Consider the following 24,419-nt stretch of genomic DNA (forward strand, 5'->3'; position numbering starts at 1 on the left):
GGGGTGCAGGCAGCTCTGGGGGGGTCCCCACCTGGTCCCCCCGGACCCTCCGGCAGCCGGTACCTCCCATCCCCGCGGGGCCCCGGGGACCCCCGTGGGGCCGCTGCGGCTCCCGAGCTTCCTCCAGCCCCGCTCTGCTGAGCCTGGGTAGCACCAGGGGGAGGCCCTTGGGAAGCGGAGGGACTTTCTCCCTGGCCCTTCTGCTTATTTCTAGTTTTGGTGTAGTCAGGCTGGAGCCCAACAGGGCTGTGGCTCAGGAGTGAGATGTGCCGGAGGATACTGCTTCCACTCCAGGGCCTGACAGCCCAATCCTTTGCCTTACAGGTCCCTCTGAGTGGGTCTGGTCCCTCATTCCAGCGTGGAAATCGATGAGTTGAAGTTATGCATTTGACCTGGAAGAGCCAGGCTGCTGACGCTTTGGGGACCCTGTGAACTGGAACAGGAGAGGAGGTAAAACAGCTCTGTCCACCCAGCATTCTGCCCAAAATCCCCGGGAGGCCCTGCTGATTTGTCTTTGAGTGGATGAGGAGCGGCTGAGGGAGCTGGGGGGGCTCAGCCTGGAGAAAAGGAGACTCTCGGGGGGGGACCTGCTTGCCCTCTACAACCCCCTTACAGGAGGGTGGAGCCAGGTGGAGTCGGTCTCTTCTCCCAGGTAACAGGCAAGGAAATGGCCTCAAGCTGGGCCAGGGCACAGATATTAGGGGGATATTGGATATTAAGGGAAATGTCTCCACTGATAGAGTTGTCAGACACTGGAACAGGCTGTTCAGGGCAGTGGCAGACTCAGCATCGCTGGAGGGATTTAACAGACATGTAGATGTGGCACTTGGGGACATGATTTAGTGGTGGCCTTTGCAGTGCTGGAGGAACAGTTGGACTTGATGATCTTGGATGTCTCTTCCAACCTAAACAATTCTATGATTACTCAGAACTCCCCTCCACAGGGATTTTTAGAAAGGCATCTGGGGATGCCTTTCTAAATAGGGATCATGCTCCTAAACTCCACAGGCTCTTCCAAAATTCTCAGCCCCCTTTCCCTGAGGCCTTTGGCCATTGTGTTTGTACAGGCAGGTGGGTGTGTGCTGCCAGGGGATCTGCTTAGATGGGATAGCAAGTGCTCTTGGACCTTCCCTCTGTGTCCTTCAGTGGTGTTTCCCAGTGTCTCACCATCATTGTGATGCTTCAGTGCAGCCCAGGGCCACCGCTGAATAACTGATTTCTAAAAAAGTTGGATAATTCTCGTGGAGATGCTCCAGCCTGTTGACATGTGCTTGGGAAGGGCATGGGATTGCCTGCCCTGTCTGGTGTCTCACCCAGCACAAGGTGACCATTGTTCTGTGCCATAGAGGGGGATGAGTCAGCCCTGGGGGCTGCAGGATGGAGCTCCCCTGTCCTGCTCTGGGTGCGGCTTTGGGGTTAAAATCACCACCTTCCTCAAGTGTGAGACCCTCAGTTGGCTCAGGGCTGCAGTGGCTGCTTGACTGCAGGGCTGCCTCTTTTGGCTGAGCCATCAGGTCTGTTCCCTCTTCTCCTGGACTGTGAGCACATCTCATACACCCTCGTGGCTGGGTGGTCTTGTCCAACCTCCTCTTGTCCTTCCTCCTTGGAGGGAAATCACCCATCTCTTCGAGATGAGGATGTTGCTGGCTAATGCCTATCCTCTTCCTCCTCCTCCTCCTCTTCTTCTTCCCAGGAACCAGATGATGGTTGCACATCTGCTGGCCCTGCTGACTCAGGCTGGCCGGGGTGCCCCGGGGCCGTGCTCCCAGCCCCAGGCCAGCGGAGCCGCTCCTGGCAGCGCTCCCTTCCCGGAGCACCCGCCCGTGGGTGCCCTCGCCTGACCTCGGCTGCTTTCCCTGCCCGGGGATGCCAGTGAGGTGGTGGGATAAGGGTTGGAGACTTGTGCCTGGCTCGGTGCTCCACTCCCCCGTGGAGGCTGGCAGAGGGAACCTGGGGACTGCGGGGAGCACGTGGTACGCTCCCAGGAATTGCAGATTTGAATCCCAGCTGGTTCCGCTGCAGCGGAGAGGAGGAGAGGTCATCCCTAAAGGGAAAACTGCAGCCCATATCCGACTTTTGTTAAAGAGAAAGTCAGAAGGGCTTGGAGAATCCCTTTGCTGTGAGAGCGCCCGCACTGCTGGTGCAGGGTCTGGGTCTGGGATGAGACTCAACTCGCACAGGTTGTGCCATGCTTTGGAGCTGGGGGGACAGGAGTGGGACCCAGTGTGCATCCACTTCCAGGGGCCCATCAGGATGATGGGAGCTGGTTTATGCCCTGCTCCACTGGGTCCTGGCAGCATTTGGCAGCCAAGACCCTGGGGCAGGAGATGGGCTGCGATGGCATCGCAGAACCCTGGGAAAAGGGATGGTGGAGAAGTTGGACACGGCCTGTGAGTCCCTCTGACGTGGTTGTGGCCATGATGGGTACGAAGGTCTGCCTGCCCAGGAGCATCCCTGCACAGCAAAAGGAAAAGAGATATTTGAGGTTGGATCTCCAGCCAGGATTGGCAGCCGTAACAGGGTGTTTTGGCATCATCTGGTTGAGGGGGGGGTTTCAAAGCCCACTGGAATTTTTATTTTGCTTAATACACCACTTAAGCAATTAGCAGTGATTGTAGCAGTCCTGGGTGAGGCGCTGGGAAGAATTGAATTTCCTAAGCTCAGATACCATTAGGCAGCAGTTTAAGGCTGTTTGCAGGCGGGTATGAGACAGTGATGCGTGTGGGGAATTAGATCTGCAACACACAAAAACATAATAAGGAAATTTGCTACAGAACTGGGTAACTTTATCTGATGTTTATTATGTGCCTTAATTGAAAAACAATCTTAGGGGGTTCTCTGCCATAACAGTGGGGGATCCCCAGTGATGGCTGTGCTGTATCCATCAGGATGTGCTTTCCTGGTTTTCCTGCACCACTGACTCACACAGCTCTCCCCTCAAAAACACCCAAGGAGCCCCTCCATGGCATAACGGTCCACAGGGCAAGAGGAATCTCTTTAAAGAGTTTGCATCTGTTTTGTGAAGTGCAGTTGGGTTGATGTTGTGGGGCTTTTTCTTTAAATTCCCTGAGTTTCAGGTGCATCCAGCGGTGGGGAGCAAGCAGATAAATCTCCTGTTGTTTGGCATTTCTGAGTCCAGGAAGGGTCTGCCCCCGGGTACCAGGTCAGTGGTTAATATATAACAGGTGCACAGGACACTGTGCACCCACAGCCTGGAGGTGGGTGGATGTGCAAATAATTTTCCAAGGATGGGAAGGCGAGAGGAGGAGGAGGAGGAGGGTTTTGTTGTGGGCTGAGAGGCGGAAGGAAATCGAGGCTTAGTGAGGGAAATGTGAGATTGCTTGGTTGGGGACAGGGCTTCAGCCACTCCTTGGGGGAGGCTCTGCTATTGTGGTAGTTAAAAATAGACTTTGGACTGGTTAGTTTTCTGTGGGAAGTCTCTCCTGCCAGAGATAGGCATGGGAGGTGGCATCCAAGTGAGAGGGAATGGACAACAGCCTCTGACTCCTTTACCTAAAGCTCTGTTTTTATTTTCTTTTAATATCTTTTCTTTTGGGCCATTGAGGGGAGGTCTTTGCTTTATTCCCAGACACAGCTGCCTCCAAGGCCCAAGCTTCATCCATGATGCCCAGCTGTACCAAAGTTTTGCTCAGCATCATGTCCATGCACCCTGGGGACCCCCTCCCTGTGGCTGACGTGTCCCTCGGGTCCCACACCAGTGTACCCAGTGGGCTGAGTGGCTTGGGTGGTGCTCCAGCCCTGTGCATGGGCTGGCAAACGTGGTTCCCTGCAAGCTGGATGGAATTACTCAGGGAAGAGATTATCTAAGATCCAGTGGATCTTATCTATTGACTCGTCTTTATTTTCCAGCAGCTGTCAGCATGGGAGGTATAACGTACACTGGGGGGGGGATTTTGGAGGGGAGCGATAGGAACAACCCTGTGATATGGTCAGAATAGTGAGAAATGGAGAAAATCTCAGGTTTTACTGGAGCAACTGTCATGGGCCCATTTGCTTATTGGCAGGAGTGCTGGGGGTGACATTGGGATGCAGAACTGGGAGATATCACACAGCGCTGTGGGGAGACCACCATGTGTGCAAGAGCAGGAAGAAGGGTCATTTCTTGCCTGTTTTCTCTTTGGAAGATGTGTCCCTTCAGCACCTGCACCCCAAAACCCTACCCTGGCCATCCAGCGCTCCTGGGTGCTTTGGTGCATCTGTTTTGAGGGCTGGTCTGGCTGATGCTGCAACCAGAGAGATCCCTCACTGGGAAGTAGAAAAAGGCCTGAAACCTTTTCACTCTGGAAAAATATTTTCTAGGCTGCAAGTGTCAGGTGGACCCTGAAGTGCATCTGGAGTGGAGGGAGTCAAAGCATGCACTTACCAAGGGATTGGTTCAAGGAAGGTGGTTTGACCGTAAAATTTGAGGCTGAAATGCTGTTTGATTAATATTTCAGTGGGATGGACAGTAAATGAGAGGAACAAAGATTGTTTCCATTTCTCTCCGATTCAGGCAGCCAGTCTGATTTAAGATCAAAATAGTATAAATAGTGCTTGGAGCAATGAGGAGTATGGAGAGAAATCAGCTTCTCCCACACTGGGGCTGTGGTGGGGATGGTCAGGGGTCTGGGGGATGTGAAATGAGGGCAGGTAACTTCTGCTTCTGCTGCCTTATGGCTTTCTCTTCCTCAGCTCAGCCTCTGCATGCCCTTAAAGCTCTGATGGGTCTTGAGGGGCTGGGGATGGCTCTCGAGGTGGCAAAGAAACACCCTGTGAGGAGGTTGCTTGGTCTTTGCATGGTTCAGGTCTGCTGTGGAATGGGGGAACATCGTCTCTGTGGCTAATGCATCCCTCATCCCGTTGTACTTGCACAGTAAGAGCAGGGATGATGCCCCTGCTTCCTTCCTGCCACCGGCTCTGTGTGATGCTCACTCTGCCCCACTGTCCTAAGGGCAGTCAGTCCCCATCCTGGTTTTAGCTGTTTTCCTGCGTGCCTGGGGCAGGCAGTGCCTTGGAGCCGTGCAGGCAGGCTCCAGGCTCCCTCCTGAGCTGCCAGAGGGGCTGCCTCTGCCCGTGTGTTGGGAGCTGCCTGCCTGCCAGGATCACTTCGCACCGGGGGGGGGCCGGGACGTATCGCCTTGCTCTGCGACCTGCTCGTGACTCGGGGATCTCCTCTGGCATGGCACGCTTAGGTCAGGCGCTTTTCTTGGGGGAGCAGGTGCCTGGGTTTCCTCACGTCATTCCCGGGGGATCAGGATCACCAGCTGGGGCTTTGAGTGGCATCGATCTTGCTGGAAACCGATCTTGCTGGAAGCCAAGCAGCTTTCTGGACCAAGGCAGCCAGGACTGGGCTGGGGACCACCTTCCCCAGGAGCCAGCGATTTGCTGCACACCCTCCCATGCAGGCTTTTCCTTCCTCTCCCGTCCTTCCCTGGCTTTGCCCCGGGAGCTCTCCCACACAGGTGGAGGTGGAGGGATGCAGGCAGGGATGGAGGGATTCAGACTTGCCACCCACAACCTCCACCAGACAGTGTTTTTGCCCACCGAGGATCACTTTGTCCCAGCCTGGCTGCGCTGGCCGGAAGGGAAACATCTCTTTATTAGGGATGTTTCCTTAAATAAAGCCATCAGAGCCAGTGCTGGGCTGGCTGTGCTGCCCATCCCATGACCGGTGTTGCGCATTCGGGTTATTAACACCTCGTTAGATGTTGGTTCCTCCCCACGCCTCTGGTTCAGCAAATCCCAGTGGCTTTGTTGTTGCTCCCTGACTCCTGCTTCACCGGGGAGTTGTTTTTTTTCCTCCTGCGCTTCTGCTGACAGTTTAAATTTCATTTCTTCTTGAGGTCAGTAGCTTTACTTCGACTTTCAGATCATTCTGTGTGCACCCCCCAGAGCAGGGGATGCCTCAGCATACCTTGTTGGGAGAGACTGTCCTAACATCACTGCCAGGGGCTGGCTCTCACCTGCCATCCCAACCTGGATCTCCATTTGGCCAATTCCAGAAATTCCTTCTTTTTTCCTTCTTTTTTTAAACCTTTACTCACTTTCCCAAGTGACAGTGACAGCGACAGCATGCACAGCACTGCCCTGGGAGGAGTTTGGGGACTCATGCAGGTGGGTTAGGAGCCCATCACCAGCCTGATGCCGTGGTTGCCACTCTGTGGCTTCCCTTTCACAACAAACCACCTCCTTTTATATATCCATGTGTTTTGTGTCACCCAGGCCAGGGACTTGAAGCTGTGGCCCCTGGGCCAGTTCTGGAGTGGGCTGATGGCACCTCCCAAGGGATCTGGCTCCTTAGCAAAGTGCCCAGAGCACCCTGCGGCCTTTGGTAAGCCAGGCTGGCAGTGGATGGCCCTTCCCCTCCAAAAAGCAATTGCAGTTTTCCTGCTTATTTTCATCTTGAGCTTATTTTCGTCTCCGCTTCCACCGCTCTGCCCGGGGATGCTGTCTGTGGCATGATAAGTTATTTCAAGAAGTGGGGCAGAGCTGTTGGTATGGAGGGGAGTGAAGGCACCCAGATTAAAGGTAAATCTACACAGATAATTGGGAGCCTGCTTCCCGCAGAAACCAGGTAAACAATGAACCAGGGGCAGGGATGGCTCTGTGGCCCCGGGGGGATGGCTCTGTGGCCCCGGGGGGCTGCCTTCAGCCACCCCACCCACTCCCAGGCCCTGCTGTTGGGCCCTGGCAGGGGGGGCTCATGGACCAGCTCCGGGCAGGGGGGGCTGGATACATGGCACAGGGTTAGTAATCCCCGCCTCCTCAGACCTGCCAGATGTCTCTCCTCTAGCCTTCATTTTTATAAATTGGCCTTTTAAAGTCTGTCATCCCCATGCAGATGAAAGGAAGATGCTGTGATGCCTCTGCGTGCGCGTCTCCGAGCCTGAGCCGGGCTGCAGTGCCTGGATCTCGAGGCTTTTTGTTTGGGGCTTGATCTTTTTTGAAGTGCCTTTCTTTTTTTTTTCTTCTTTTTTTTTTTTTTTTCCCTTAACATCTCAGAGTCTGTTGTATCAATGTATCTTGATTTCGGGCAGGCAGGCCTCCTTCTGAGCACCTCCTGGAGAGAGGGATAGGGAGAAGTGTTCTTGCCCCATCTGGGGGGGGTAAACCAGCAAAGCCCTTGGGCTCGATACCCAGGGCAGATGCAATTAAACCCATCACTGTGGGGCTTTCTCTCCTCCTCCTAATCCCCTTTCTCCTCTTTTCCCTCTGCATCCTTTCCCCCTTCCTTGATCTTGCTGTGACTGCTTGGATTGGCAGCAGGAGACTCCTTTTCATCTCCCTTTTCTCCCTGAGCCCAAATACTCCTGGCCTGGGGCTTGGTGCCAGGGCAGCTCTCGGGCCGTGGCAGAGCTGGGGCTGTGAATTTTCAATTCAAAGGGCAGTAACTGCTGCCACAACCCGAGTCTTTAAATCCTCTGCTTGGTGATGGATGGATAATTAGGAATTTCATTTGCTGGGCGGGTAACAAACAGCTTTGCATTTTCTGTTACTTTCCTGTAGTCTCTTGGGGAAATTCAGACGCTGCTCCTAAACTGCAGGGATGGGTTTTTTCCCAGCTGGCACAGCTCCCTGCTCAGGTCTCCAGGAAAGCCCTGTGATGCTGGGGAGAGCCTTGCCAGGGGTTTCTGCAGGGGCTGGGGCTCTGCTGGAGACTGGTGATGGTGTTGTGGGATGTGAGGGGCTAGTGCAGGTCCTCACAGCCTCCCTGGCACAGCCAGGGCACCAAGCAGCATCCCTGTCTTAAAGGTGGGAAGATGCTACATGCATCGTGTTTCTGTTGAGATTTTTGTTGCCTGTGTGGGTTTCTCCTTGTTTGAGGGGGGTGGAGAGCCACTTCCTGGGATGGAGGTGCTCCTTGGAGAGCTCAGATGTTTTGTGCTGGTAGGTCAGGTGCTGCCTCATCTCCGTAAGGATGTACTGGGGAAATGGCAACCGGTTCCTGGCCACAGCTTCTGCTCTGTATCGCAGCCTTTGGGGCTTGGTCCTGCCTGTGTCTGGTGACTGACGTGGTTGGGGTCTGGAGGACAAGGGGCGGGTTATCCCAGTCCCCAGTGCCTGCCCTGATCCCGTGGCTTGTGCAGTTCATCCGAGCAGTAATTAATTATTGGCCGTGTAAGCTGCTGGCGGGATCCTGCGCGTGATTTATTAGCAGGAGTAATCCCTCGCCAGCAAAAGAGCTGCTCTGTGAATGGAGAACAGCAAAATCCAGGGAAAGAGCTGCTCTGTGAATGGAGAACAGCAAAACCCGGGGGGACTGTCGTGTCCTTCCAGAACTGGATCCCCCAGGCACAGTTCCTGCCTGGAGCACGGCAGCTGCAGGCACCCCTGGGCTCTGTATCTGAGCCGGCTGAGGTGGGTTTGCCAAACTGCTGCCCTCGGGGGGGAAGGAGGGGTGTCTGAACATGTGGACCTTGTGTCTGGGGACATGGGCTGAGCAGTGCTCCACTTGCTCACTGGCCCAGGCTCGCTGTCACCAGTAGACCACAAGCAGTCTCACCACTGGGAGATGATTTTTAAGATGCGTTTGCTGCCAGGGTCTCCCTGAGGAAGCTGTTCACACTACCCAAAGCCTGGTAGATGTTTGGGAAGTGCAGCATATGCACCAAGCCAGCCTGCACACATGCCCTGGCAGGCCCATGGCTGCTGGGAGAGGGACTAGTGTGGAGACTGGGCAAAGTGATGCTTCTCCCATGGGCACGTGGGTCTGGTCTGCAGCTCCCATTAAGCTTTGGTGTGCTCCTGGGTCTGGCTTTTGTTTTCTTTTCCCCCTGTACCCAATCTACTCCTTGGCCTCTGTCAAGGACCTGTCCCAGGTTATCCATTACCCCACAATGCTCCAGTGAGGAGGGTGAAATACCAAAATTCATGTGGCAAAGGATCAGGGCAGAAATAGAGAATGGAGAAAGAGAAGGACCAGCTGCTGGGTGCAGAGGGGAGGGCACTGCCAGGACTCCTGATACTCCCTCACCCTATGGAGAGCTGTGCCATGCCCAGGCAGACGCGCAGCGAGAGAAATCCTGAAGGCGAATCCCCCCGGGCTCCTCCGGTCGGGGACTCCTTAGCGGTTTTATGATAAATCAATAACGCTTTTGCATGGTCATAATCGTAAAATAAGTACAATTTATGGCTGCTGCCGGGGCCAAGATTTTTTTCTAGTGTATGAAGTGGAGAGAGAGCGACACACAGACAATTGCCCACAGCGTTTCCCTTTGCACAGGAGCTGCAGAGTGGCTCCTGGAGAGACCCCCGTGTCAGGGGGGGGGCAAGGTGGGTTGCCCATGTCCGTGCCCAGGCTCACGCTGTGCCCTTGCCCCCACAGCCTGCCGGCAGGGGGAATGGGGCAGCCATGAACGGCGATGCCCTGTGCCAGGAGCCCTCCTCCCCGCTCCCCGACTGGAGGGAGTTCTGCAAGCTGCACGCCCAGGCGGCCGCCGTCGACTTCGCCCAGAAGTTCTGCCAGTTCCTGAAGGAGAACCCTCACTACGACACCCCCGGGGCAGAGACCTCCTTCTCCCACCATTTCACTGCCAACTTCCTGGACATCTTCAGCCTGGAGGTCAGCCGGGTGTTCGTGTCCGACTCGCCCACCAAGTACAACATCGTGCCCTTCGTGGGGCTGCAGAACTGCCACGTCCCCTACGGGCGGGAGGTCACCCCGAGGAAGGAGGAGACGTCCACTGAGTCCCTGGACAGCATGGACACCCCGCTGGGTGCCAGCCGGTACCTGACCCCGGCGCAGCAGGTGCAGGCACGCAAGGTGTCCTCCTACGGCCAGTCCCGCAGCTCGGAGGACGTCTCCATCCACGCCGCCGCCAAGCCCAAGTTCAAGAAAGGCTTCTCCTTGAGGAACATGAGCTTGTGCGTGGTGGATGGCATGAAGGAGATGTGGCATCGCAAGTCCTCTCCGGAGCCGGGCGCCGAGGCTGCCCCGGGCGGCCGGAGGGCCGAGAGGGAGCTGTGGCCGGCCGGGGGCAAGGAGCCTGGGGACCCTCGAGAGAAATGGACCCACAAGCTGCGCCTGTCCAAGGTGCCCTCCTCCAAGGTGGAGCTGGTGGACATCCAGAGGGAGGGGACGCTGCGCTACATGGTGGCCGATGACACGAACTGTGTGGGGAGCTCACAGTGGCAGAAGTGCCGCCTCCTGCTCCGGAAAGCGGTGAAGGTGGAAGGAGAGAGGTTCCTCCTTGAGTTTTATGTCCCTCCAAAGGTAAGCCCTGGCTTTTCTCCACTGTTGTTTTTATGAGCAATTCAAGCAGCAGTTGGACTTTGCTTGAGGCTTTTCTTGTTTCCACTGCTGAGCTGGGATGAAATCCAGCTCTGGTCCAGAGGGAGGTCTGGTGCTGTGTGGCTGAGGTGCGAATGGATGGGAAAATGTGATTGAAACCTATCCAACCTGCAGGCCAGAGTGAACCTTGGCTCTGTGGGTGTTGGTCTGTGCCTCTCACTGAAACATCCGTCCTTCTGATAAAATACAAAACGTGCATTTAAAGTGCATCTCTCTGGAGAGAGGCTCAGCACTGGTATGGATGGTGTGCATCACTGGGAGCTGGACTGGGAGCTTCCACAGCCCAGGGACTGCACAAGGCCTGGCTGGAAGGAGACAACCCCATGTCCATGGCACGATGCCTTCAAGGGAGCCTTCAAGAGAGCTGGAGAGGGACTTTTGGAAAGGGCGTGGAGTGACAGGACAAGAGGGAATGGCTTCAAACTGAAAGAGAGTGGGTTTAGATTGTACATTATGAAGAAACTCTTGGCTGTGAGGGTGGTGAGGCCCTGGCACAGGTTGCCCAGAGAAGCTGTGGCTGCCCCATCCCTGGAAGTGTTCAAGGCCAGGTTGGACGGGGCTTGGAGCAACTTGTCTAGTAGAAAGTGTCCCTGCCCGTGGCAGGGGGTTGGAATGAGATGATATTTAAGGTCCCTTCCAAACCCAACCATTCCTTGATTTTATGCACAGAGGATCTGGTGGGTGTGGGCTGCATGGAGCAGCGCTGGCTTATCAGCTGCACCTAAGGGGTAATAAACTTGGGTTAAAATGGAACAACTGCTGCTCTTAAAACATTTTAGAGAGAGCTCATAGAGGGATTTTTTTTAGTGTATCTTGATTTGTCTCTAAAAATCAATTTTGAAATTATTTTACAGCAACTTTTATGAACATTGTCTGCTCCTCTGTTATAATCACACCCTGCTCTAGTTTACAGCTTTCTCCCCTCATCCCATCTTGCTTTCCATCTGGCAAACGATTCAGCTGTAAAAGTGGCACCAGTCTGGCACAGCTGGAAGAAAACAGCTTTTTTCTGTGGCAGCCGCAACTTTGTTTTTGCACAGACCCTACAAAAACTATGGCCATGTCCTTAAATCTTTAAAAGGAAGAGCCTTCCCGGAGAAGAGGGGGTTGGAATGAGATGATCTTTAAGGTCCCTCCCAACACAAACCATTCTGTGATTCTAAGCCCTTTCTCTGGCTCAGCGGTGAATTATCACCTTGTTTCCTTTCCTTTCGAAGCAGCTGCCGCCTCCTTTCTGACCTTCTCCTGTGCAAACAGCAGGATGGAAAAATTCCCTGGGGATGGGCAGAGCCTTGCACGGTTGAGACGTGTCTGGAGGCAGCGCTGGGGCTCCAGGGCTGGCAGAAACGGAAACATCCTGGAAGGGAAAAAGCAGTTTCTGTTCTGTCTTGGATGTATTTATTTTCATTTCCCAATAAAATTGGGAACTGAGCCCGTTATTGGTAACCTGCAGCCAGGAGCTGCTCCCTGGCCTCATCCTACTCCCTGCACCCAAGGCACCAGGCACAGGTTTCAGTGACTAAATTGCATCTCCACTTCCCACATTCATAATGCTCCGAATCCCAGAGCCCTGGAGAGCAGCTCTGCAGGCTCCTTTGGGGAGATTTGTTATAATTAAAACAAATATCTGGGGAATTTGTTGCTCAGCAAACACTTGGAGTGGGAGGCACCAGGTCCTGCCCCCCCATCAAGGCTCCGGCGGGTGCCAGGGGCCCTGGGGGAAATTCATTTTTCTTTATTTTAATGTAATTAAAATTCCCTGCATGGCTGAGGCTGCTGTGTTGGAGCTTCTCGGTTGAAATGCTGCTCCTGTGCTGGATAAAGGGAGCTGCTTTTCCGCATGGGAAGCGTCCCCCATCAGATAGCACAGTTCTCTCCCGGCGGATCTCCATCGGGAGAGGGTTTAAAATGGAGAGGAGAGGAGTAAGTGGTGTTGGCAGAGCTGGCACTTCAGCCTGTGCTGGAACAAGGAGGAGGTTTGGCACTTAAATGCACCTCCCTGCCTTCCACTGGGCCTCCTCTTGGTTTAATTCAAAGAGCTCAGAGTTATCAGAACGGGAGGGAAATCAATGCTGTTTATTCCCCTCTGTAATAACCACACAGGCTGAGCTGATCTCGCCTCTGAGAGCTCCACTGCGTCGTCCCCAGGGACAGTTTGATTCAATTGAGTGACTTTTTTTATTCATTGATTTCTTTTAATTTATTTTCTTTGGGGTTTTTTTTTTTCCCCTCTTTTCCCAGGCTTCCAAACCCAAGGTGAGCATCCCGCTTTCGGCCATCATCGAGGTCCGCACCACAATGCCACTGGAGATGCCTGACAAAGACAACACCTTTGTCCTAAAGGTGAGAGCAGGGTGTGTATCCCTACAGGAACCCCATCTGCACCTGCATCCAGCCCCTGCTGCAGGGATGCTCATTTCCTGAGGGGATCGTTGCCTTGGCTTTCGGAGCTGAGATGCCAACAGCACTAATGCCCCCCATGGGATCCCTGCCTCCTCCACCTGACACCTGGGTATTTTGGGATCGAGCTGTTTGCCTGGCTTTCACTGTGGAGCTTGGCTTCTCTGTGTCACCAGGAGACAGGTTAAATTAGTGTCCAGGGACAACCTGCAAGGGAAGATACTCCTTGGTGCAGCTGCTTGTGGTTTTGTGGCTGCCATGGCCCTGGATTGGTGGCACATGGTGGCTGTTTCACTGACACGGGGCAGTGGCACTCAGGGCTCTGGTCTAGTTGACAAGGTGGTGTTCGGTCAAAGGTTGGATTCCATGATCTTGGAGGTCTTTTCCAACCTTAATGATTCTGTGGGAACAGCTGTGCAGGGCCACTGAGACCCTGGGGATCAACCACCCCACATGAGTCTGTGGGCATGAGCAGAGTGTGAAAGTCTCTCCAAAAAAGACTTTTCCGTATCATGCATTTAATTAGCTTAATGCTGCCTCCTGCTCTGCTGGAAGGCAACAGCCTGTCATGGCAGATCAGGGCTGAATTTTGCAGGGTCCTGGCCACCATGATGATGGATGTGTTGTTGGACGTGGTGTTTCTCTCCAGCTAATGGGGTTGTACTTTCCCACTTGTGTGGACTTGCACTCTCCATCAGAGCTGTGGGATGTGCCCAGCTGGGAGGCAGCACATGTACATGGAGGACACCAGCATTTCGAGCATTTCTGTGTCCTCCCTCTGCTCAAAAAACACTTCTCTCCCTAAGAGCTTCTCCCCTAAGAGTGTGTGGCAAAGCAGAGCAGAGGGGCCGGGCTTCCTGGCTGAATGAACCTGCTCGAAAGCTTAGAAAACTGTGAAAGCAGAGGAGGGGAAAAATAAAACCTGGCTTTGTGAAAACCCTTGCACCTGGTAGCCTGCTGGCCCTGGCACACATTCCCATTGGAAATCATTTTCCACCAAACCCAGCTCCTTGTCAAGGTCCCACACCTTCTCCTGGCACCTCCTTCGGGGCATCCTCCCTGCCCCAAGGGCTTCTCGCTCTTCAGCCTCAGCCTCTGCTGTGCTCCGTGTCCACCATGGCCATGGAGGGTCATTCAACTGTCTTCTGTGTCTCAAAGACCAACCTCAAGAGTCTTCTGCCATCCAGACTGACCAGCCCAAGGTCCTCCTTGCTTTCCCTGCAGGCTCTGAAGAGAGAATTCCCCAAAGTGTACATGGGGCCATGTCCCAGAGCAGATAGGAAGGATTGCTTCTCCTTTGATTGCTTCTCCTTTCTTCTTCCTCTTTATCCAGCCCAAGCTGATCTAGTTGTTTTCTTCATACCCCAGTGATGATGATGTTGACTCACACGCAGCTTGTGGGCTGGTGTAACCTCTCAATGGTTTCTGCAGAACTGCTCCAGAGTTGTGGTTCCCCAGCCCAGACACCCCCAGCAATCGGTGTGAGCCCAGAGCTTGCCCTTGTCCTTGAGCTGGAGGCATTTTCTTCCACTAAGCATTTCTCAGCTTTGACAAGAGCATTTCAGTTCTTGCCTCATCCTTCAACACACTTGCAGAGTGGTGTCACCCATGAATTGATCAGGCATCCTCGCTTGCCTTTGTCCTAATCGTTACTGAGGAGCAGCACGCACGGAGAGCCTTTGATGAGCATATCCCTCAGCTTTGACCATCGGCCATCAATAGCCTCTTAGCCATTGATCACTGCTCTTGGAATACTGCTCATCAGCTACCTTCAGTCATGTTTTCTAGATCTCCTTACAAATCCCACCTCAACTGTGTTGCATCAGTGTCTGAAGCGTGGCGAGTCCGAGGATGTGCCACTGCTTCTCCCATCCCAGGGGCTGTCACAAGCATGAGCAGATGAGTTTGACTGGGTTTGGTCATGACAAATCCCTGCTGGGGGGGGGATTCAGCTCTGGGGGTGCTTTCTGGGTGTCCATAACGGTCAGTTTCTTTGGCTGCTGGAGGAGAACTCTGGGCTTGTCCTCTTCCCATCTTCTGGAGCCAGAAATGCTTTATCCATCCTCACCACTAGCAGATCGGTGACTACTTCAGCCATTTCTTTAATTTACCTGGGGAATGCTCCAAACCCCACCAGTCAAAAAATGCTTGATTTATCAGGTACCTCCTACTCCTGCCCTGTCCTGGCCAGGGTGCTTTCCCTGCCACAGGGGGAATTGACTGGAATCGACCCTTTGAGTGAGCAGAGGCAGCAAGCACAGCATTGAGCCCCTCTTCCACTGCTTCCAGCCAGCCTTTGCCCTCCCCTCCCAGCTGTGGACACAGAATGCTGTTCCCCTATTCTCACATCCATTATCATTTGTGGGTCATTTTCTGTCCGGGCCCTTCTTGCTGGGTCATCTTCTGGCTGTTCTCCCATTCTCCCTTTGCTGGTTGGACTTGCAAAGGGGGTGAAACACCCACAGGTGCTGGGGTGAAGGTTAGATGGGTAAGAGAGGGAGCTGAGTGCTGTGGTTTCCCTGCTGCCTTCCTGTGTGATGTGGACCCCAGTCTCAACCTTCACACACAACATGCAGGTTATGACGGGTGGAAAAGCCCCTGCCTTGTTTAGGGAGGCCACACTAGAATAGTTTCTGCCAAATTGCCTAAAAATGAGCAGGCAGCATGTCCCCAGCTCCCATCAGACACCAGGCACACGCAATTTTTTCCATTGCACAAGCAGGTGCTTGCAAAATACCCAAACCCTGCACGTGCTTCACTTGCTGTCATGCTCTGCATGAGTGAGCAGTCCTGTCTCTCACATCAGCTTTGTGTGTTGTCCTCAGAAAGCCAGAGAAGCTCCTTTTCTCTGGTTAAACAAATTAAGGGGGGGTCTTTGCTGCTCCTCTACACCTCTGCCAGGGGCAGGATCACTCAGGCACAGCCCAAGCTGCAGCAGGGACGAGGTCACTGCTCAGCCTCAGCCAGGGCTCTGCTCCCTGCCCTCCCTGCTTATTTTCAGGACAGTGATTCAGTTGTTTGTGATTAATTTAATTTGCTTGGAGGTTGTCTCAGCTGGCAATGTGATACCCTCCTGGAGTCCGGATTGCTTTGCCAGCTCAGGAACGCGATGTGTAAAGCTCCGTGAAGGATGCAGGGAAACCTGCCAGAGGCACACAGCATCCCGTGGCATCTGCAGCCACTGATGTGGGGCTTCTGGGTTCTCCCTGTCCCCAGAAAGGCACAGCTGCTTTGGGTTTGCCATTTTGGATGCTCTTTTGCATCCTGATTTTTACTTAATGTTTTTTTCCCCGTGAAAGTGAGCTTCTTTCCCACCCCGCTGCAATCAGAAATCAAAGCCTCATGGACCAGCAGGCAGGAAAGATAACAGAGGAGAGGTTTAAACTCCTGGCTTTGGGGTGTGGCAGGGTTTGGGGGCAGAGAACAGCGTAGCTTCTGCTCTACCTGTGCAGAGCTAGTTTTTGGGGGGGACTGAGGTGATGCTGTCTATGTTGGTGCATAATGCCAGGTACCCCCAATGCTGCCAGCCAGGTGTGGTTTTGCCACAGAGGCTGTAACAGCCTTGTAAAAAACCTTGTGATACATGTGCTAATAACAGTGGGGTGGGAGTTTTCCTCTGAGCCCCATCTTTGGTCAGGGGGCACACCCTTGGGCACAGCAGGACATCTCTGTGGGTCACCCCTCAGCACCCCTGTGCTGGGATGAGGCAGGACACTGATCCTCTCCTGCTCAGCAAAGTGCTGTCTAATAGCAGCAGGTTTTGTAGGGGTCCAGCTGGGTTATGGGGGGTGGGTGGCAGGACCCCAGCACTGCTGACACCATCCCACATTGCCTGCAGGTGGAGAACGGGGCCGAGTACATCCTGGAGACCATCGACTCCCTGCAGAAGCACTCCTGGGTGGCAGATATCCAGGACTGCATTGACCCTGGGTAAGGATTGCTGGGGGAAGGGGCCATGTGGGGCTGAGCTGGGCACTGCTGTGCTGCCCTCACCCCTGAGCACGGGTTGTTATCCCAGTGCAGTTTTTGCTACTCAGGTTGTTACAGAAGTCCCCAACTCAGAGCAGTCTGAAAGCCAAGTTAGCAGCCTGTGTTTGCAGAGCAGTGGCTGCCTGTTCACCCTTCCCTTCTCCATGTCACCTCAACCTGGCACAGGTAGGTGACCTGGGAACTCAGCCTCAACATGGGAACCTTCTCACACCCACCTTCTGAAGCTTTTATACTGTATTTGAGCTACTCTCCATGTTTTTTTCCAGTCTAGCATCCATGGTATATTTAAGATTCTGCTGGTTAAATCGATCTATTTACCTTTCTATCACAATGGCATCAATACTGTCATTGGAGTCACAACTCAGCCAGAACCTCCCATCTGCTGTTTCATCAGCCCATGCAGCAGGTTACATATTAGGGAGGTTTTGTGCCCAATGCTGCTGCCCTTCAGCTGGCTCAGACAAGCCCAGCCTCTGGGGAAACCCTGGCACTGACCTTCTTGGCACAGTTTTGGAAAAACGAGGTGCCCATGCTTGCAGAGTTGAAAACCTCAAGCAAACCTGGAACAGGGCCTTGGAGAGTCTCCCGCTGCCTCCAGGCTGCCTTTGCCCCCTTCTGCTGGAGAGAGGTGGTTTACAGGGCTGGTTACTGTGGAGGCTGCATCTAGTGGGGAGGATGAACTGATGCGCTCCAGATTTCTACTCCTCCAGCTCCTTTTCCTGTTTTTCGAAATATATAATTCATTGGCACAGGTTGCCCAGAGAAGCTGCAGATGCCCCATCCCTTAAAGTGTCCAAGGCCAGGTTGGATGGGGCTTGGAGCAACCTGGGATAGTGGAAGGTGTCCCTGCCCATGGCGGGGTGTGGAACGAGATGAGCTTTAATTAAGTCTGATAATTCAAAAAGCAGTGCTGAGGCTGGGCTGCTGAGGGAGGCAAGGCTGGGAAAAGACCCTTTTTTTCCCCACTGCATGTTTCAGTGCCAGTTTTCCAGCCAGAGCCGAGCACCACGGCCGTGCTCCCCTCAAGCCACCGCGGGAGCCGCCGGCATCCCCACGCCAGCCCCTCTGGCAGCCTCCCAGCCTTCTCTGTTTGCTTAGCACCCAGCGCCGTCCCGCTCTGGCCTCCGGACGTGACTGTAAAGCAAATAATAATGAACTCCAGAGCAAATAATAATGAGCTGTTTAATACACCGACACACGCGCTCGCTGCCAAGAACGAATTTCCAGTCAGCTCCCGACACTTTTGCCAAGGGCTGCGTGCTGGAGCCGCCGCGTGAGCGCCCGGCGACGGCTTTTCTGCAACGCGCTGTTGGTTTTGGTTTCCTTCCTCCCTTCTTGTTTTTAGCCGGCTGCAGCTGAATGACTCCCAGTGGCTGATTCACGACTGGCCACTAAATAATTCAGCAGCTCACGAGGGAGCCGTTACCACCCGACGCAGACGCTTCCTCGCCGCCTGTGCCCACGTGGCCGCTGTTAAGCAAGAGCAGCCCAGTGCTGCCGGCAGCTCTTGCAGTGCCAGGCTCTTTCTGACAGCCAGGATAAAAATAGGCTGTGGAGCGAGTCGGATGCTTGTGCAAGAAGGATGCTGAAGTGCACAGGGAGGGTTGGCAGCAGGGATGCTCTGCGGGGGCTGCCCCCCTGCCTTGGTCTGTTCCCACTCGCTGGCTTGCTCCAGGCTTCCTGGCTTGGGTTTTTTTATGTCTTTTAGGGTTGTAATTCCTACGGGTTTGTGATTCCCTTGGCAGAGGGTCAAAGTGAAAGGATGGAAGTTGGTGGTGGGATTTGTATGTGGGTGCACCGATGTCTTGGGAAGCAAAGGGCTGAGGGTCAAGGTGACAAATTTCCATCCAAACCAACAAGGTTGCAGCAAAATCCTGCAGCTGGGACTGACCAGCATGACTCTATACAATGGGCTTTCAGGGGTTTAATCCCTCTCACGCTGGTTTCTCGCCCCCAAAAAGCCTTGTTGTTTGGTGGCTGCTCTGCCTCTCTGTGGCGTTGGTGCTTCTATTCGTGGCAGCTCCTCAGGAGGAAGCAAGGAGCATTGGGATGTGCTCCTGGATCACAGCTGGAATTTTGTTTGGCTGAGTCCCCATTCTATGCCAGTGGGTGGAGGAGTGGAGGTGCCACACGTGCATGCTGTAGCGTGGCACTCAGCATGTGACCATGTGCTCTGTGCTCTCCCTTAGGGACAGCGGGGACGATATTGAGCTGGTGTCCTGTGCACAGGGAGCCTGTCTGCCAGGCAGGACAACCTCCTCCAGCTGCGAGTTCCTGGCTGACGGTAAGGACCTACATCTGGGAAAGTCTGGGAGTCCCTCAAAGCCATAACGTAGCTCTCAGGTGTCTTTGAGAGCCAGGGGTATCCAACGTGGTTGCCTTCAGAGCAGGACAGCCCCCAGCTTTGTCCAGTGGTGGTGGGTGATGCTGAGCCATGAGCCCATCCCTCTGCAAATTCCCTTCCAGATGTGCCCAGGCCACCAGACAGATGTGCCCTGCCCAGCGCTCACAACGCCACCACAGCCACCGCCGTCCCCGTGCCCCACGGCCGGAGCAGGGACTCCCTGGGGGAGCTCCTCACCCACGTCCCACTGGAGAACTTCCTGCAGACCCTGGAGTCCTCCCCCACTGCACATCTCACAGGTACCGGGATGCAGGATGCGGCCCCAGCATCTCGTTCTTGAGGGAGAGGATGAGGGGGCGGGAGGGGGTGATGTCTGGGTGCTCCCTAAAAACCTGCTGTCCCTGCGGGCAGGGGAGGACAGCGAGGCAGAGGCGGAGATCAACCTCTCTGACTTCCCCTGGTTCCACGGGACTCTCTCTCGGATCAAGGCGGCTCAGCTGGTGCTCTTCGGGGGCGCCCGGAGCCACGGATTGTTTGTCATCCGGCAGAGCGAAACGCGGCCGGGGGAGTATGTGCTGACCTTCAACTTCCAGGGGAAAGCCAAGGTGGGTGTCCTCTGCTTCTCTGTGAATATCAGCACCAGCCCTGCCCAGCACCCTGGGTTCCTTCCTGCTCTGCAAGCAAGCAGGTGCCATGCAGTGACCCCAAACACAGCAGCTCTGGCAGGGCAGCCCCAGGACCGCCTGCCCTTGTCCCTCCAAGAGCCCTCTGCATCCTACTCAGCCCCTTCTATGCTTTCCTAACTGGATCAGTGCCTGCCATGCCAGCATAAGGTTAAATATTATTAAGTAATATGCATGGAAGCCCAGCCTAGCCTGGCACATCATCCCCCGCCCTCTCCTTTTTCATTCTGTGCCCCGAAGTACACGAATGCACTATGAAGAACCAACTCACATGGAGTTTTCTGCTGACTTTCTAGCAGAGGGCACATGCTGTCAGGGGTTGGGATATAGCTGCCTGTTCTTGTCACTTGTCCTGCAAGAAGTAGTTCAGGTGGGCTAGAGTCTTCCCCAAGGCTGTCTGTGACACTGGGATTGGAGCTTCAGCCCCCCTGGCTGCACCCAGCCTCCCTTCTCTGGGTGTTCCTTTATGGTATTCATCCCTAGGAGGGGCCAAACTTCTCCTGGGGCTGCAGTGAGTAGGGTTTTGCAGGAAACACCCTGCAGCTGGTTAAAAATGACAATCCTGAGGTAGGAGCAAACCACCCTTGGCTGATGGAGGTGGCTTCTGCTGCTGATTGCAAGGGTGGTCTCACCCTCCCAGTCCCCAGCTCATCCACTGACCCCTGTGCTTGCAGCACCTCCGCCTGTCACTGAACGAGAGCGGGCAGTGCCACGTGCAGCACCTCTGGTTCCAGACCATCTTCGACATGCTGCGCCACTTCCACACACATCCCATCCCCCTGGAGTCGGGCGGAGCGGCCGACATCACCCTCCGCAGCTACGTGGTGGCCCAGAGCCCACAGCCCGGTAGGTGCTGGAGCCGGGCAGGGGCAGGGCTGCATGTGGAGGGTTGGGTGTGAGGTTTGGGTGGTACCTTGTGTGGGACTAAAAGGGAGTGATCCCTGGGATTCCCTCCCTACAGCTGTGCCTGTGCTGACGCACGTGGCTCTGGAGATGTGCCAAGGTGGGTGTTATCCCATAGAAGGCAGGCAGGGAGCACCGTGCAGCAGCAGGACTGTGCTGGCGTGACCCCCGTGTCCCTGGCCATGGGTGTCAGTCCCCTGGCTCGAGCAGGAGAGGGGCAGAGGGGTCCACAGGGCTCACAGCAATCCTGCTGTGCTGGGGGACTGTGGGCAAGGGGGGTTGGGGAAGGGCAAGGTCAAGGATGGAGAGGATGGGCATGGGATGGTGCCAGCGAGGGAGCACTGGAGAGGTCAAGCTCTTGTCTCCCTTGCAGATGCCGGCCCCCCACCACCCCTTGTGCCACAGCCCCCGGGCTGCCGGGTCGACCTGCCACCTCCACACTACTTCTGCAGCACAGCGCCCACCGGCCCGCCGGCCCCACCACCTGCTGAGGGGGTGGCCGTGGCCCCCCCTGTCACTGTCCCTGCACCCTACCACCGCCTGGAGGGTGCCCTGGGCCCCCGGAGCCGCAGCGACAGCACCGAGCGCCGGCCGGAGCCCCCCACCGCCAGTGCCGAGGACTACCACGAGGCTGACAGCGCCCGGAGCCGGACCCGGGCCGTGGAAAACCAGTACTCCTTCTACTGAGCCCCTCATGCCTGGGGGCTGGATGGTGGGGGGAAGCGGGGCAGCCGTGCCCCTCACCGCTCCACCAGCCTCGCCACCTCCTCCTGCTGCCACCAGCAACCAAACCGGGACGTCCTTCTCGCTCCCTGCTGCTTTTGGGAGCTGTGTCAGCAGCAGGCGATGTCCCAGCTGGACCTTGCACCAGCCCCAAGGTTGGGGCAGTGCTGGAGGTTTGGGAGGCTGAAAGAGTCAGTGCCATTTTGGAGCTTGCAGCCTCTTCTTTTTCCCTCCGGACCAAGAGCTCTCCGAGGGCCGAGCCGAGCTCCCTGCATCTCCTCCCGGGTATGACCATTGTGGGATGGCAGCCTGGAGCTGTGACAGGCTCCATTCCCCAGCCAAAGAGCCTTGGCACATCCATTCTGGGGCGAGAGCCCAGCATGGCCAACATCCTTCTGGCACCATCACCCTGCAAACCAGCTGCCAAGGGACTCTGGTGTTTTGGGATGACCATGGAAATGGCAGATCTACATGCAGAGACTTGCTCAAATACGTGGATCACTGAGAGGGCACCACTGAGGGTTTATCCAGGCTGGCTTTTGGGCTCCCTCTGAGGCATGTGTTTCCAACCCTCTGCCAGGAGAAGGTTTTTTTTCCAAAGCTTAATGAATTGCATTCAAGAAAGGGTTTTCCTGCTGTCCTGCCTTTTGTGTTCCTTTGTTTCCTTTCTCTCCTTGCTGTACCTACAGAGAATCCCTGGATAATCCCTTTCTTCCTCCGTCTCTTCCTTGCTTTCTCAAAACCTAAGCTCTCTGCAAGGGCAACAGCTCAGCCTTCTGACTGCTCTCTGCCACAGCTGGGCGATGTTTTCCATTGCTCAAGGCAAACCTTGGAAAATATGACAACACCCCTGCTTTGCATCAGTTGTTGGTCATTCGGGATGTCCAGGGGGGTCAGGCAGAGGCCAGGGGCTGTGTCTGGAGGTGAGGGACAGCCTTGCCCTGCAGGTGTTCAGCTGGGCTCCCAGGAATGAAAACACTACACATCTTCAGTAACTGCTATCAAAAGTTACTGGTTTTTTCTTAGACAAATAGAAATGCCCAGGAAGAGCAAAAGGAGTGGGGCTGGTGCCAGGTGGGTGAGCAGCCAGCCGGCACAGTGGGCCAGGCCAGGCTGATGGGCAGGATTGCCCTTGCCAGTGGTTGGTGTCCCTCTCCAGCAGCTGTAAAACCCTGCCAGTGAGGGCTGGAGCAGCACTGCTGCCAGGAGGGACCAGGCATGCCGTTGTCACTGCTGCTTGGTGGCTTTTTGACAGAGCAGTGCAGCTACGTGCACCTGGAGGAGGAGGTCCCTGATGGAGGTGAGCCCTGGAGGAGAGTGTAGAGCAGAAACCTGCTGTGGCCAGATGTGCACTACATTGATGCTTTCCTTACAGGTCATGGAAGCCCTTAGGATGGTTTTACAGGCCAGAGTCTGTGTGCCTTGTGTGGGGTGGGAGACCCTCTGGAAGGGCAGCTTTGCTTGCAGACAAAGTGCTTGCGTGTCCCTCTTGGTTTGCCTCCCACAGCTTGTCTTACCCAGCACCAGGGCTCCTGGCTCCTTGTGTGGCTGCCAGGTCTGGGTGACAGTGCTAACAGGACCTGAGCCAAGTGGCTTTGGAGTGCCTGGACAGGTTTCCAGGTAGAGCAGACCCCACCATAGCAGCTAGAAGTTACCACTTAGTGCAAAGAGAGGTACAAGACAAGCTACAACCTAACTCAAAAAAACTCCTTGAATTTGCCTGGAATTGGGTTGGGCCAAATTTTTATTTTTTTAGGTGCCTTCTTTCCTGAGCTAGCAAAGCATGTCCCCAGCACTTGAGTCATTTGTGCCTCCCGCTTCCAGAGGGCAGGGAAGGTGTCTCCAAGGCTCCTTCTGTGATGTGAGAGCTGTCTTTCTGGCCCATGGCTGTGTGAGATGAGAGCTGGTGGATCTCATTCCTGCAGGAAATGCCACCTTCTCCCCAAACACACAGCCCTTCAGAGAGCAGCAGGAGCAGTTCGCTCTTTTGAGGGTATTTCTCCTTCCTCAGCTCAGCTAAAACCCAGCTTGGAGGAGCCCATGCAGCAAGGAAAGGCTGATGGGTTTAACCTGGACATGCTTCCTTCACACACAGAGTGAATTTTGGATATTAGTGGTGATTTTGGATATGGCACAGACATCATCACTCTGGTTCCTCATTGAGGTCCCAAGGGGCTGGATGGGAGCACTGCCTTACAGACCTTCAGATACGGGCTGGTTTCTCACTTTTTGTGTCACAGGATAGGAAAAGGAGGGGAAAGCAAAGATCTGCAAGCAAAAATGTTAATTTGTAAATAGGGAAGAGTCTGGAAGAGTTTACTGTTGTGTAGAATAAATTAATTTTATTTAAAAAAAAAGGGGGAGGGGGACTTGATAAACAAATGGAGAACTCGAGTTTCGGTTTTAAAATAAAATCACTTGCAAAAAGGACAGCACGTGAGCATGAGCTTGGAGTTTTGCTGGATTTGCTACATGAAGAAAGGATAAAAGGGAGGGAGGGTGCTGTCATGTCACATGTGTGTAGACCTCGTCGCTATCTCGAGGCAGTTGGGGCTGGGCTCAGTCTGTCTCTGCCTGATGGAGTGCACTGAGGAGGGAGAGAGGGGTATTTTTCTCACTGCTGAGCAGAGGGAGGAGGAGGAGGAGGAGGATGGGTCCAGGCTGCACAGGACAGGGTTTTATCTCCTTCCAGTCTCTTTTTTTCTTTGTCTGGTTTGTCACTGGTGCAGGTTGAAATGCCTCCCTCCCCAGAGCAGTGTGGATAATAGGGAATGAGCAGCCCTGGGGTGTGAAGATGGACCTCCCTTGCCAAAGGCATGTGAGAGCATCCCCCAGCAGCCATTCCCCACGGCCTGTCTTTCCCCCTCCCATGCCCTCGTCTCTCCTGGGAGGCAGTGCCTCGTGTTCTGACGTTGTATGTCTTTCTAGTGTGCTCTTTTCTGCTGAGAATCCCCTGGGAAAACTGGGGCATTGTCCCAGACTGTTCTGTCACAGCTAAGCAGCGTGACAGACGCAGCTAACACATGGCTTTTGGGGGGGTGGAGGGAGCTGCTCAGCTCAGGAATCAGGCCTCGGTTGTGTCATG

The 24,419-nt window shown here is 54.7% G+C and overlaps 1 protein-coding gene across 1 annotated transcript; it reads left to right on the forward strand.

The window, feature by feature from the left end:
• Window positions 1-329: 329 nt before the first annotated feature.
• SH2B2 (SH2B adaptor protein 2) lies at window positions 330-23,764 on the forward strand. The gene is made up of 9 exons (XM_018076798.2): window positions 330-450; window positions 9,326-10,213; window positions 12,533-12,634; window positions 16,530-16,621; window positions 18,871-18,965; window positions 19,148-19,324; window positions 19,437-19,630; window positions 20,383-20,554; window positions 20,985-23,764. Exons 2-9 carry the CDS (start codon window positions 9,353-9,355, stop codon window positions 21,296-21,298), a joined length of 2,007 nt encoding a protein of 668 aa, XP_017932287.1. The 5' UTR covers window positions 330-450; window positions 9,326-9,352; the 3' UTR covers window positions 21,299-23,764.
• The last annotated feature ends 655 nt before the right edge of the window (window positions 23,765-24,419 follow it).

The sequence above is a fragment of the Manacus vitellinus genome, unplaced genomic scaffold (assembly GCF_001715985.3).
Source record: "Manacus vitellinus isolate BGI_N305 unplaced genomic scaffold, ASM171598v3 scaffold_32_pilon, whole genome shotgun sequence".
Taxonomy (NCBI): Eukaryota; Metazoa; Chordata; class Aves; order Passeriformes; family Pipridae; genus Manacus; species Manacus vitellinus.

What these genes read in the sequence shown, in the direction of transcription:
- SH2B2 (XM_018076798.2), top strand. Translation starts at nt 9,353, where the DNA reads ATGAACGGCGATGCCCTGTGCCAGGAGCCCTCCTCCCCGCTCCCCGAC. An exon ending in ACAACACCTTTGTCCTAAAG is followed by an intron (nt 12,635 to 16,529) that starts GTGAGAGCAGGG and finishes CATTGCCTGCAG; the next exon opens with GTGGAGAACGGGGCCGAGTA. An exon ending in ACTTCCAGGGGAAAGCCAAG is followed by an intron (nt 19,631 to 20,382) that starts GTGGGTGTCCTC and finishes CTGTGCTTGCAG; the next exon opens with CACCTCCGCCTGTCACTGAA.